This window comes from Nymphalis io, chromosome 28 (assembly GCF_905147045.1).
Source record: "Nymphalis io chromosome 28, ilAglIoxx1.1, whole genome shotgun sequence".
NCBI classification, from domain to species: Eukaryota; Metazoa; Arthropoda; class Insecta; order Lepidoptera; family Nymphalidae; genus Nymphalis; species Nymphalis io.
In genome coordinates this window covers 4,129,452-4,144,601 of record NC_065915.1, presented here as the reverse complement: position 1 = coordinate 4,144,601, position 15,150 = coordinate 4,129,452, and the positions used below count along the sequence as shown (strand labels likewise).

Sequence of the window (15,150 nt, the reverse complement as noted above, 5' to 3'; positions counted from 1 at the left end):
GTGTTTATGTGGGCCGGTCCCGGCGGCACTGCAATGCCGGGTCGACCCGTGACGGGAGTGGAGCGAGCCCCGAACATCCTGTCGTGGTACAAAAATCAGTTTAATATACTGGTCCCGCTGTGCGGGAACTTTCAGATATTAAGCTGAAAAGAACAGATACTACACTTTGATCTTAGCCAAAAGGCCGAGAAGCGATGCCGAAGGTAAGCGATCCCGCAAACCTGATTCACCGACCGAAAATCTAGCCAGCGCGATGCAGAATTCGCTACGAAATGTGAAGCGCCATCTATGGAACGTCGTGAACATTGTGTGACGTGAGCGTAAGGCGACCTAAAATATTGGGCGTCGGTAACTAGATAAACAATTATAATTGAAACTAAATTAAAAAAAAAGTTTTAGACTCAAAAAAGGTGTATTATATATGTTGCTATTTTTTAGTTGATATTAATTAAATTGATTATTTCGTTTTCATTTAAATAAAAGCGCAATGCTTCGATTATGAGACACCTGAATAGGTAGGTAGTGAGAAAATATAAAGTTACTTGGTTGTAGAGCTTTGTGCAAGCCCGTCTCGATAGGTACCACCCACTCATATTATATTCTAGGGATAAACATAAATATATAGGGGTTTCGGTTTAAAGGGTGATTGAGCAAGTGTAACTACAGAAGAGTCATATATTGACATTAGTCTTAGTAGTTTGGTGATTGGTCTGTTGGTTTTTTTCAGTAAGTATTCAGTATTTTCAATGTTTAAATTATTATTGTCAGACATCATAATAAATTGGTTTACTTTGTTTTCTGTTTTTTATTTTATTTTATATTTTATTTCGTATTCTGCAGCACCGGAAGGAGAATCCAAACTTCGATTCACGAGGAGAAACCAGAAATGAATTATATGTTTGAATTAAATTAAATTATACATTTGAACTATGCTCGTGTTGCTCCTATCCTAGATGTAATCCGATTCCAACATTTATCATTCAAGAGTTTATAGATATCGGGAATCTGCATCGCAGCAGGCCCATCGTAGCGTAGATAATAATAGGATTTTATAAAATAAATTAGAGTTAACAAATTTAAATAATAATATAAATTCAAATATGGCTCAGGATCCGGACACCATTTACAAAATCCTTAGGATTGTGCCCGAATTCGATGGTAGGGTTATTATAATGTACTTACGAGATTTATTAATATTTGTGATCAAATAGTATCGGATTATTTAAATAGTGTGCCCGGTAGTGAAATAACTAACTTATGTTGCTTAAACGGGATACTAAATAAAATCACGGGAACTGCCGCTGCTACTATTAATTCTAATGGTATACCGGACAGTTGGCTCGGTATAAGGACTTCTCAAATAAATAATTTCTCTGACCAACGAGACGAAACAGCCTTATACAATGACCTTTCGCTAGCCGTACAAAGTTCGCTACGTACACTTATATGACGTAAAATGCGTCATTTGCTTAGTTGTAACTAAAGCTGGCTTGATAAAGGTAGACAAGTTATTAACTAATTCACATGGCATAAGTTTTTTATTAACCCTTCGTATGCCGCATCACACACCATGAGAAATGCTTTCTCTGCCGCCGATTTATAGGGTGAAAGAGAAAGAACATACCTAAGAAAGGGATAGTTTTTTTCTGTCTCTTTCATAGGTCGCACGCTATGGTTTGCTATAGCCAGGTGTAAACTTTATTTTGACAATATTATCGAAAGTTTTTGTATACTCTTTTTTATCACTAGCTCTCATATCCAGATTATTTTAAATATTGTTTTTGAATAAAAGTCTCATTGTTTTACTCATTTATTATGATTGTTTTTAGTTTTTTACAACACAATTTTAATTACGTTAATTGTATTAGATTTAACACAAAGTGAAAATACCATAGAACCGTAATTCCGTCCGTAACAGCCTGTGAATGTCCCACTGCTGGGCTAAAGGCCTCCTCTCCTCTTTTTGAGGAGAAGGTTACCATATATATATATATATATATATATATATATATATATAGAACCACAATCTAGATTTTACGAATAGTGTTAATGACTTAAATTATATTGTATGGGATTATGTTCGCAGTTCGCAGTATCGTAGATTGAAAGATTTTTTAGGATTATTCTCGACCATGAACGTATAATTAGTAAACATCCTTCTATATATATATAAAACAAAACTTTCGTTTAACCCTTGTATTTAAATCTTGAATTGGCTCCATTGAACATGTACTATATCTGCCCACTTTGGCATGAAAGTTTATGAACTTCCTTGAAGCTGAAATAGTATTTTTTATTAAATAAATAAGCGCAAAACATTGGCAAGAACAAGGTAATGTCATCGGATAAGGTACTTGTATATACAGCATACTCGTCAAAAATTGTTCTCAAACCTATGCTAAATTATCTTAATTAAGAGCAAAGTTGCTAATCTTTAACTTGATTTTGCAGAAGGTGAGTCCAGTTCATGGTGAAATATAAAATATTCTATTTATAACTACATTATAACTTAAAGGGTTGATCAATGATTATAAACTTTAAGTGATCCCTGATATTTCTTAAATCCTTTAGTTTTTTGAGACCAAAGCTGGAAGATTCTAGATCTAGGGCTGACATCAGGGTATTTTTGTTACATATATTTTAAAGTAAGGTTTTGGCGCTTTACATTGTCTTTTCATATTCCAATATTCATCATTGCGACTGCGCACCCCAAATTAAAATTTATACTGTTTCGCTATCGTAACTTCATAGCAATCCTGAAGAAGACATTCGAGAGGAATCCCTTACTTGCCACCTAAATTCATTGGTATGATGAAAATCTTTTCCATTATGCTTTTATCCCACGTAGCAAAAATATTTCAAATGTCTCTAATAAAGGAATTGGGTAAATAAGTTTTCTTTTTACCATACAATGTTAAAAATATCTGTTCATATAAGGTTTTCTCAGTCCGATATGGTTCACGGATCGTTTTTACGCGTTTCCATCATTTATATCACCGCTTCCTCCCTGTAAAATCCTATGAAACTCGGATTCGAATATATCAGTTACGAGTGAATATTTATTTCTTATTATGATGATTATTTGACATGTCTCATATCGTTATTTTATTAATTAGGAAGCCAACATTATATATTAAGAAAAACATTTTCTTATTGCTCATATAAAAGTACGTAACAAAATATATATTAATTACAGGCTAAATTAAACATTCAAATAAAAAATAATTTTTTTTTTTTCTATTTTTAGAATTTATTAACTAAAACATTAATTCAATTGAATATGTTTATTTAAGAGGTATTTTTTAATCCATAATAAGTTTACTCTAACAGGGTGTTATAAAACCGTAAACCGTACCGTAACAGCCTGTGAATATCCCACTGCTGAGCTAAAGGCCTCCTCTCCTCTTTTTTGAGGAGAAGGTTTTGGAGCTTATTCCACCACGCTGCTCCAATGCGGGTTGGTGGAATACACATGTGGCAGAATTTCAGTGAAATTAGACACATGCAGGTTTCCTCACGATGTTTTCCTTCACCGTAAAGCACGAGATGAATTATAATCACAAATTAAGCACATGAAAATTCAGTGGTGCTTTCCCGGGCTTGAACTCACGATCATCTGTTAAGATTCACGCGTTCTTACCACTGGGCCATCTCGGCTCAGGTGTTATAAAGTACCAACTAATATGAATAAGATTATTATGTCTACAAATTCACGTAACTACTATAGATATTTACAATAATCTCTTGGACGAATCTAGTCTGATTTTGTTGTTAGCATTAAAAAAAAAAAAAAACTTAAGCCTGTCAGCTATCGGGTTCAGATCTTTGCATATGGACCTGATCAATGTTTTGTATGATATGCAACATTCCTTTAGGTGATTCCGGAAAAGGCAATGTCTAAAATATTATCCTAGATAGATCCGTTTCAATTCCATCTAAACAATAATAATATCTTTGTTTCGTAATTAATAACACCATTTTACCTATAAGTACATGTAAGTAAAAATTATGACTATTGAGTTAAAACAACAAAATCTGTTAAAAATGAAAAGTATTTTTAAATCTCGCCTTAGAATGTCTATGAAAATTATTATGTTTCTTATTCATTTTCTTTATATGAAACAATGAAGTTATAAAATTAGTTCACAAATAGTAAGAGCCGAACACAACTTGAAACTGACACCTGAATCTTGTTGATACAAAAATGATTTTAAAAAGATTGATAAATACCTACGTATGAAATTAATTTAATATAATAACTTTATTTAAATAATTAAAATATAAATTATTAATATTATAATTGAATGATAAGTTTAAAAATTTAATAATATTAGTTTTATTTAGGGTTAAGTAAAATCTTTGCGGAAAAAGTGCAAAAAGCTATTGTATTTATAGAATATAGAAATATATTCTACGCTTACCCGAGAACCTTCGTTAACATGAATAAAATCACTTTACTGTTGTTTTAATTATATTCGAAAAACATTTCACAAATATGGCCTCGAGCATTCGAAAAAATGATGTTGGCGCGCGAATTTGCGACGTGAATTTCGTCGTCGCTGATTGGTCGAAATGATAATCTAATAAAAAAGAGAGAGGGAGGCAAATATATATTAATTACTATACTTATAAAAAACTTATTTAAAAATTTGAACTATGAGATAACGTTCGAGCGCATATCTACGCTCCTTCATACTACGGGTACAAAATTGGGAGCGCATATATGCGCTCCGGCATACGAAGGATTAATAGCTGACGCTTTAACATGTGGTTCATTAATTCCTCTTATAACATTAGTTCATTAGTTCCTTGCTTTTACCATACGTAAATGCAGCAAAGATCTACGAGCATATTCCGCAAATGTAGGGTAAGCGTCGGAATTTAAAATAACATCATACGAAATACTAGCCACATCAACGTTTTTCACACAATAATTTAAAATCAATTTTAAAATTACTCCATGAACGATCCGTGGTGGCCCAATCATCTAACCAAGACAGCGTCATCCAGAGCGTCAGACAAGCGTCATATATCACTCTATTTGATAATACTTTACGCGCGATCTACCTCAGCAAACCAAGAATCAATATTGTGTACATTAGGATCAAAATTTGACGAATAATAGTCACGAGAACAACTACTCTTTAAAGAATGAATAGCCTCAACAATCTTTGTAGCAGTATCACTTGTATTATTATTTACGACATTAGAATTCGATGATGCCAGTACCGATCTATCTTCTAAACAATTATAATTCTAAACACATTATAAATGTTAAAGTAAGGATGTTATTGTTTAATACATTTTACTGATATGGTTGGTTATTTTTTTTTTATTTCAATATAAATGATTATATACTAATTTGCGTGGTACCAAATTTCGTCAGGATGGACTAGCTATCATAACTGTCAACTAAGAATGTCAATGACCATTCTGAAAACAGGGAGAATGACAGGACGCTGGATAAAAAAAGAGAGAGGGATTTTTGCAACAGATCTTGGAGGGACGGGGCATTGGAGAAAACCGACGTTAGAAAAACGGGATATCCTATTCTGCACGTGGAGGAAAGTTGACAGTTGCGGTAGCTCGTACGAGTAATATTAAACAATTTAAGTATGTAATATGTATATTTTGGTGATATTTCGTTATTTATATAAAGTCACTTCATAAATTAATTATTACCTAATGGTAGAAAGGAATTCATAGCTTACTCTTATTATTATTCATCAATATTTAATTTAAATATATATAGTTTAGGCCTATTATTACATATAATGGGTCAGCTGAGGTTAATAAGTGAGAACGTTAATTTAAACTAAATTTATTTTATTATTATTTTATGGATAAATAGTTTGAAAAGGCTGATCAATTTAGTTTATGTGTAAAGAAAGAAAATAAAAATAATTTGTACCAATTAATATACTTGTTTAATAAATAAACCTTTCATATTTCTAATACATGTTTAACACACATTAAGTTGAGCAATAATTGTTTGTAACGACTCACGTAATTCCGAGTTATTAGAAATACTTCTAGATCGCGAGCTGTTGGTAGAACGACTACGAGAACCATAACGATGATTTGAAACGTTATTATCCTTAGATCGGCTATGATTGCGCTTCCCCATAATCACGAATTAAATTTATCACAAAACATAAACGCAAACTACAAACTATAAAAAAATAATAATAATAAGAACAAAAAGAAAAGATTAACCAGGATTCAACAAAAGAAGAGATGAGTTTGTATCCCACTTTTGATATAAACAAAACAAAATAAATTATATTACATTTATTGGAAAAATATAAGAACTATTGACTTAATACTTTTATTAAAATCTGGTTTATAAATTATTATTATAAAAATGATATTAGTGATACTCCTGACCATATTACGCGCTGCCTCCCGCCAAACGTGTATTACTTTTTAAAACCAATCTGACAGCTTGACATATGACGTTCGGAAAGATTGACTTATAATATATATATATAAAATATTAATATGATATGTGATTAATTTGTCAACGCACAGAATAATTATGACAAAATAGCTAAACATAATTATTATATCTATTTATTTATACTTTATACAATAAAGTCCAATTATAACAAATTATTATCACGATTGTTTTTACAGGAGTAAGGTGTCAAATTATTGGCAATTTAAGTTTGTATTTTTAAATTGCGTTTTGAATGCAATACATTGAAATTAAAATAAAAGTGGATATAATGGTTATATTGTACAAACAATTTTTTTTGTTACCTCTAGCGTTTTTTATATTTTATACAGGGACGTTGCCCTCGATGGGCTTGTATCAAAATTTAGGAAACTTTTTTCTAACTGCAGCGATTTTTTTATATTTTTTTATTTCGATTTTTTGTATTTTTTAAATTTGTATAATATTTTAATATTTTAAAAAATTATAGTTCGAGTGAAATTTTGGATAACATTATACGAATTTTGGCTAGGGGGCCCCGTATCTTTGATACGGTTGACACGGCGGTAGCTACGCTTCTGATTTTGTAACTACCATTGTGTTTGTTTTTGAAATTATAATTTGGATTTAAAAAAAAAAAATACAAATATTTAAACAAAAACCATCATACGTTGATCAAATAAGTAACTATTAGCTTTGGCGATTGGCAACATTATTTTATTAGTACCAATTATTGTTCTTAGTAACAACCAATTTGTAATTAGACAAATTTTATTTTATGTTATTTATATTCTATATTTTTTTATGAAATCATAATATTTTTTTATCATTAAACATTTTGTTCAGATTTTTTTTTATTTCCTTATTTGAACAAGACGAAGTTCCACTAATTCGGTAACTACGATCAGTTCTATATTTTGTAACAATTCGCCTAATATTTTTATTTTACAACTTTCCGACCTTTTTCTAATCATTATAATAATACTTTTACGATACCGTTACATACTTGTATAGTATACGATAGTATATCATATGTTTTACAAAACAGTTTTGTGTTGTGTGTATTATAATAAATTATAAATCGAAAAGGATCTTTTGACGCGTCACCATGATCGGCATTATTATCGACATAAATATCATATTTTGTTAACCGCTGTAACAGTTAAGTGATACCATATCTAATTGGATGTCCTTAATTTGTATATATAATAACTGATTGGCAAAATTTTAGTTAATATATAGTTTAACAGTAAGTGTATTCTTTCTTCGGGGGTTTGTTTATACATTTACAAAGCATATACTAAAATTCTTAGACAAGGAAAGGCAAACTATTGTTTGATAATTTTTATATCGATATATAGTAAGTAAATGGAAATTATGGCGATGATGATGCGAATGAAAACTTCTTCTCGAGAACCTTGTCGAAGTATAATAATTTACTCTGAAAAAAAAGTCAAGTCACACAGATTGAAAAAATAGTAATCTACATACAACAACGTAAAAGCTCGATATACCTTATCATATCATCTTAACATGTTGTTGCAACAAAATAAATTGAATATTTTTTTTATTTTGTTTTGGTTTCGTTAATTTTTGAATAGAAAATATTTTAAGGCATATTTTTTTTATAAAAATAATTGGTCGTATGTATACAATATCGTAACTCGACTTCATGGCTTGTTTAGTGCCCGATTAACAATAATGAAATAAAATAAAAAAGTTGTCTATGGCTTAAAGATACTTTAGTCTTAGAAGCACAAATGACATATTATTATAAAAAGGTTCGAGGGTGAATAAACGGATTGTGTCAAATTGTCAATTCGCTTCGCGTCTTATTTGTTTCGAGTTTTTGATCTAGTATTTATTCTTTCTAATTCTAATTAAATATTTCACTTGGATATGAAATTTTACAGTGCGTAATAAGTGTTCTAAATTACTCTAATATTCTTCAAATGTTCCAATATTTGTCGGCATTATAGGTTAGAGATATTCGTCATCAAAATAACGTATGTGTAATGAAAAAGTTATTTTTGGAAAGTAATCATTTAAAACAAACTTCATTCAGTGCTTAAAAAGTGTGTAATTTTGGACTTTATATTACGTACCTGGAAAGAAAATGGGTCTGATAATATCTAGATTTCGCGTAAGTATTTAGATTCATATTAATCTTATTTTGTATTATAGCCAAAACTATTTCGATAGTTTAGCATTTAACAAGTTCTGGCGCGAATTCAAATGACCTACAAGTAGCATCCTACCGGATAATGGTGCTATTTTAATTAAACAAAAAATTACTTAGTGGAAATAGATTTAATACTTTTGAAACAAGATAAACTTATTCTGGAAATAGTGATTATATGTTGACAATTATACATAATTACTAGGAATAACAAAAACAGCAAATTAAATATCCTTAAACAAATTAAAAATATTTGTATTTGTCTCTTATAAAGTTGATATGTCTTATTAGTTCCTCTTATTAAATTAAATAAACAAAATTAAATAAGTACCCTCATTTTATATTAAATGTTACTATAACATGATCCAGTCATATATTTTAAACTAAGTCATAATCAGTCTTAAAAAGTTAAAGAATAGAAAGTAGTTTATCATGACTAGTTTTTTTGTTGTTACATGAAGGCTTGACACCAAGAAGTCTTTATATTGTACAAATATAAAACTAGAATACATTGTGATATTTGCTTGAAACAGGTTAGTCTGGTTTTGAAATACCAGAGGAAGGTTTTGTTGAAACCTTTTCTTCTATAATTATAGTTAAATATGCAATATATATAAATCAAGTTTCTGCACTTTCATATATACCAATTTACATAGTTAAGTAATTTACACTTTTATTATTAATAGCTTGATAACTGTTTATTGTGTAAATCATCCGATCTAATAATCGATTATTTTATGCGACATTTTATTTTACCACCAGAAATAAAAAGTAAGAATAGAATTTGGTATAAAAGGCACACTTATCCATTGGAGAGATTTTAGTATAATTTGTAGTTGAAACATAATGTATGCATCTACAGATCACAGGATGGCCTCGGAAACTTAATAATTGGTTTACAAGTCTCGGTATTGTTGATTTATAGCTTGTTATAAGTGTAACGTTATTTACATTCAAAACTATTTGATTCATTTTGTTTTCTTAAACTAAAAATAGCATTAATATTTTCTTTTAATTATTACATTATAATACTTCAATGGGGAATTGCTATAAATGCTTAGAATATATTTAATATATGTAATTTCGAAGACTTAATGATAAATACATTTATTGAGATTACTGGTATTAATAGTATTGCTTTATGCAGGCCGGTCTGTACACTAATTTTCCACTCATTATTTATTCTACTGCTTAAATATGCAGGTTAGATGGGTTAGTGAAAATTTAATACTATATTGAATTATAACTATAAAGCATTTGCAATGTATCTTCATCAATAAGTGGTCCGTTAAAAAATAAAAACTTATAGCACTTATGGACTTGTAAATAAATTATAAACATTGTTTTTAATTTGGGTGAGAAGTTATGCAGTACTCGGCCTCCTTCTGTGGAATGTCAAATTATTAGTTACAGTTCCAATTGTATTACTATTTTTATTTCCTGGTATAACATTAACCTTAGCTCTGAAAAAATTGGATAATATATAAAGTAAGATGAGTATTTTAATTGATATTTGTTTTAAATGAGCCGTGAAATTAAAATGCTGTCAAAAATTTGTAGCATCTGATCAGTAAGTATAGATACTAGAATGGTAGATCTGTCAAGTTTTTAAGCTACACATATACTAAATTTTTATTTTTTCATATTCTTTTTTATAAAAAAAAAACATCAAATTATGTGCTTTTAATATACAGCAGATGTACAGAATGTTATGTGATCTGCATTTAACATTTTAAGTCACTTTAAAGCGAATGAATATTAATATAAGCCTACTATCAAGGAATTACAGGGTTTTCAAATGACACATAATCATTTATATTATTCAAATATGCTGGGACTCTATTTTATATAATATATATAACATCCTATCCACTACCAAAGGACATTGTGACAAAAGTATAATATAAATTTTATAATCAATCTGTCATATAAAATGATCACAAAGTATGTCACAATTTGTCGATATCGCTTCATTTTTTTTTTTATTACAAAGATCATGTGCATTTCAGAGAGATTGTTAACTTTTATCTGTGATGAGAGATTGTGAAGAACAAACGTTACACAATTTTTTTATGTAACATATTTATGAGAAAAATATTTTAATGTTATCGATTAATGTAACATTTCTTTCAATTTGCTGCAATATTTAATTTTTTATTTAATTGATGTGTTTCCACATATGTATGCTTTGGAGCAGCAATGTAATAAGCTCTAAAATTTTCTTAAAAAGACAGGCAGTCTTAGACCAGTTGTGTGATATTTACTGGTTACATTTACGTACCCAGATTTCTTAGACTACACTTCATAATATCGACTCTGTATTGAAACGAAATAACACAGGACTGATCAAGAACAATGATTGTGAATACTTCTTCTCGCTAGCTTGTTTTGTGCTAGAGGCTGTTTTCTGTAACTGTGGTAAAGTTAAAATATTGACGATTCAAAAGCGCTTTCTTGTAAAATTTACTTTGATAAATTACATTTGATTTGATTTTAATTTAAAAAATAAACGAGTTATTACAACTTTTTTTTAAACTCGATTCAAGTGAAATAGTCTCGTCTATTTTTATAGTTGTTTTACGACTTTAAGTCAAGGACGTTAATGCATTTGTATCGTTGACTGAATTTGAATGTGTGTGTCTCGTTCCAGTGACTAGTTTAAAGATTGCAGAACTCCGGTTTGGATCCCGATTCGACACTTATAAAGTTAACAAATATATTATATTCGTATGTGTGATATATATATATATATATATATATATATATATATATATATATATATATATATATATGGTTTCTTTCGTGTGTGTTTATCCCTTATTTTTTTATAGTATATGTAGGCGTACGATACTATGGTCACCAACGCCCATTTACATTGGCATCGTAAAAAATGTTAGCCATCGCTTATATCGCCAATGCACCACCAACCTTGGGAACTAATATGTTATGTCCCTTGTGCCTGTTATTACACTGACTCACTCACCCTTCAAACCGGAACACAACAATATCAAGTACTGCTGTTTTGCGGTAGAATATCTGATGTCGGTGGTACCTACCCAGTCAAGCTCGCACTACCCTAACTTTTCTCTTTCAGTCTACCTCTGTTATTTCTTTTTTCACATGTCACGTCTCACACAAACCATACGGTTATGTGTGATTACACAAAGGACGTAATATGTTTGATGCCGTAGCTCGCGGCGTTATGATGGTGTAAAAATCTAACAGTAACAGGCTGTTAATGTCTCCTGTCTCTAATAATATCTCCTGTGCAGTTGGCTAATCTCTCTTAAGATTGACCGCCGTGGCCGAAATCAGTCTGGAGGACATTATTATTATTATGTACGTTAAAAGATTTTCTTCACAAAATGAATTATACGCTAGCGAAGCAACGAGTTCTGCTAGTATTCAATATATTTATTATATATTTAATTACGACATTGGCGGCGTGTACATTGTTAATGATTACAAGAATAAAATGTTTTATTCAATGGGATCAGAAAGTTCATCTAAATGGCATTGATGTATAGGAATAAATTTCAAAATATTATTATTAACTTTTGTATCAAATGCAATGTTCTATCAAATATATTTCTACGTATTATGAGGGTTGCAAGGAGATACTATAGAATATGATAGTTTCACGGTAGCATGCGAAAGCGATCCCGTGGCACTTCTGGTTAAAACGGAAAGGGTACCGCTGGTTTTTTAGTTGTTATTCCGATGTTCGAGGCGCACTTGGACACCCGTGAGCCCCACATACCCCCCATTGTTCCCGTGGGGGAAACGCGTAAAGCGTTTTTCCAGCTTATAAAAAAAAGGATATGATAGTATTAGATACGCTGATGTTATGTCGCTGGTATTTGACTATTAGTTAATATAGTGCTGTTTCGATAATATATTAAGAAATATATTATTATTAAAATAAATTTGTTACTTGGTTGTAGGGCCCAACCCACTGATCAGATATTTTACCTATATACAGCAATACATAGTATTATTGTGTTCCAGTTTGAAGGGTGATTGAGCCAGTGTAATTACAGCTATGAGGGGCTACGGTTTGTGTTGTATTGGAGATGGTATACATTTCTTACGTGTCAAAGTTTATCACCGGTGGTGGTGTTCACTATTTACCATCAGGTGGCCCATATGCCAGTCTGCCTAGCTATTTTAAATAAATCAAAAAGCAAACAGCTCCTAAATGTTCCGCTGCAATGCAGAGTTCCCTTTCTCTTAAGTATAAAGTTTTAACGTTCCGCCAAGCTACTCTAGTACCGCATGCTGTGTGATACACATGTCGCAGCATGTCATACGACACTTGCAGGCTTCCTCACAATGTTTTCCTGTACAATCGAACACGAGACGAATTATAATCATAAATAAGCACTTTACCACGAGTTGGACACTGCAATCTTCGTTTAAGATAAGAATTCATTTCAGTCCAAATAATCATGACAGTATAAATAAATTTAATCTCTGACTTTGCAATTTGATTACTAACCATTATCATAGAAGTCAGTGCTCTTCACAATTTGATATGTGACTTATGTAACTAAATATGGCATTTTAACAAAATACGACCCACGTGTTATAATATATATTCAATTTAATCCCGTAAAATGTCGATTTAGAAGTCAAAAAGATTCTTCTTGAATGAAGAAGAAGGAGAAGAATATATAATATATATATATTAGAATCTACGTATTATTTACTTACCATAGTGCTCTTAATCTATTATATATTAATTGTAATAATTAAATAGGCGTAATTCAAATAAACATTATGATATTTGATTCATAAAGTACATGATTAGACCGATGTGTAAGCTTCTTAGCTGTCTCGTTGGTCTTGTGAATGATTTATAAGGCTTCGGAATCCCGAAGTCTTCGAGTTCAAACCTCTAGACATGGCAACAAAATATATTGGATTTCTTGAAAGTTAACTATGTCCGAAGTAAGTAAAGCCGTTGGTCAAGCGGCTGAACTCTATTGGTTCTGTTGGCTCATTTCATCGGCTTATAAGAGTGATGATAAAAGTGCACTTGTGTTTTCGTATATATTTGTGCATTATAATATGTCTTGCGCAGTTGACTATTCTCCGTATATAATGGCTGCCATGATCGAATTCCTCAAGAACACATTATAAACTTCTTCATTTGTTTGAATAAACACCTTACTGAATGCATACGTCTTTGAATCATGTTCGCGTTCTGTGCGAATGACGGTTTTGTCTCGACCTCACCGCTGGCCTCTGGTTTTATCGCATAAAGTAGACGCTACGTTGATTGTGGTCGTTTCCGGCAATTCATTATAAAATGGTGGTATTTTCTTTCTAAAATTTGAAATTAACGGAATTGTTTTTTATTTTAAAGTACATAATAATAATATCCTGGGACATTATTCACACATGGTCATCTGATCCCAAACTAAGCAGAGCTCGTACTATGGAAACCAGACAACTGATATACACCCAGACTCAGGACAAACAGACCTGTTCATGCACACAAATGTCTGTCCTGGGTGGGAATCGAACCCACAACCTTCGGCGTGAAAGGCAAGTGTTCTACCAACCACGCCAACCGGCTCGTCAATAAATGTAATGTAAATGTAAATAAATACAAACTACAGATAAGGACGTAATTTTATTAATTTTCTTGGCTTAATTGTCTTACACGTTTTCTGTAACGATTCGATCTACGTTTATATTTTCAAAAAAAATAGTTTCACTTTTAAAGGAGTTCCCTTAATTTGATTTTTGCATGCATTTGATTTTTTGCATGGTATTTGATTGTTGTTCACGGTGATAAACTAATGCTTCATTACTTATCATTCGGTTCAAACATCGCCTCTGCCGCAGCTGTGGTTTGATAAATCTCAACGATGCAATTGATCTTCTGAATTCTTGGCACCGTTTTTCGCTAACCTTTGACAAATCAGATGGTCCTGTGAGATGTTTAAAATATCAGCTGACATTTAAATAAAACAGCTGGTTGTTACTTCATCAATCGATTGTCTTCTTTTTGATCCAATTGATACTAATCCAAATTAATGATAGATATCTTAATTGGTGGTTAAGATTGGGGGGATTCCTTTTTTGACCTGAAATGAATCTTATAAAGTCACTGAAAATACGTTAAAGTTCTATTTGGCTTAATGATTTTTTTGTCGTTTTGATGTAAGTAATATTTGAAAGGTTTGTGAATGATTAATATGAGTATACTACAATAATGTGTGTGGCGTTTCAAGATTTGTCACTTCCAAATACTAAAATCTTTTATTACACCCTATCTTGTCGCTAATAGTGTATATTGAAAATGCTGGTTATTTAATAAAACCCACCTGCCGAAAAAACATTAACATCATAGGCAGGAGACTGAAAGCGTACGGATGAGAATGATGGACCTTAAAGTCCAGGCGCTTTTTATCTTGATATTGTATTGTGCAATAAATATCCATTCAAACGAATGAACCAGAAATACACTTTATATGCATTCCGTCCGTTGAATTTAATTAGCACAAGACATATGAATATGTATAAG

General features: G+C 31.0%; 1 protein-coding gene and 1 non-coding gene across 2 annotated transcripts in view; one reads left to right on the top strand and one right to left on the bottom strand.

The window, feature by feature from the left end:
* Positions 1-3: 3 nt before the first annotated feature.
* Positions 4-196, bottom strand: LOC126779314 (U2 spliceosomal RNA). The gene has a single exon (XR_007670290.1). It is a non-coding gene; the product is annotated as a U2 spliceosomal RNA (small nuclear RNA).
* Positions 197-8,217: 8,021 nt separating this feature from the next.
* Positions 8,218-15,150, top strand: part of LOC126779111 (endoplasmic reticulum junction formation protein lunapark-B) — a 28,419-nt gene continuing 21,486 nt past the window's right edge. Inside the window, exon 1 of the mRNA XM_050502954.1 lies at positions 8,218-8,579. Within this exon, the coding sequence (XP_050358911.1) occupies positions 8,553-8,579 (27 nt within the window). The 5' untranslated portion in view covers positions 8,218-8,552. The remainder of the gene's footprint in view (positions 8,580-15,150) is intronic.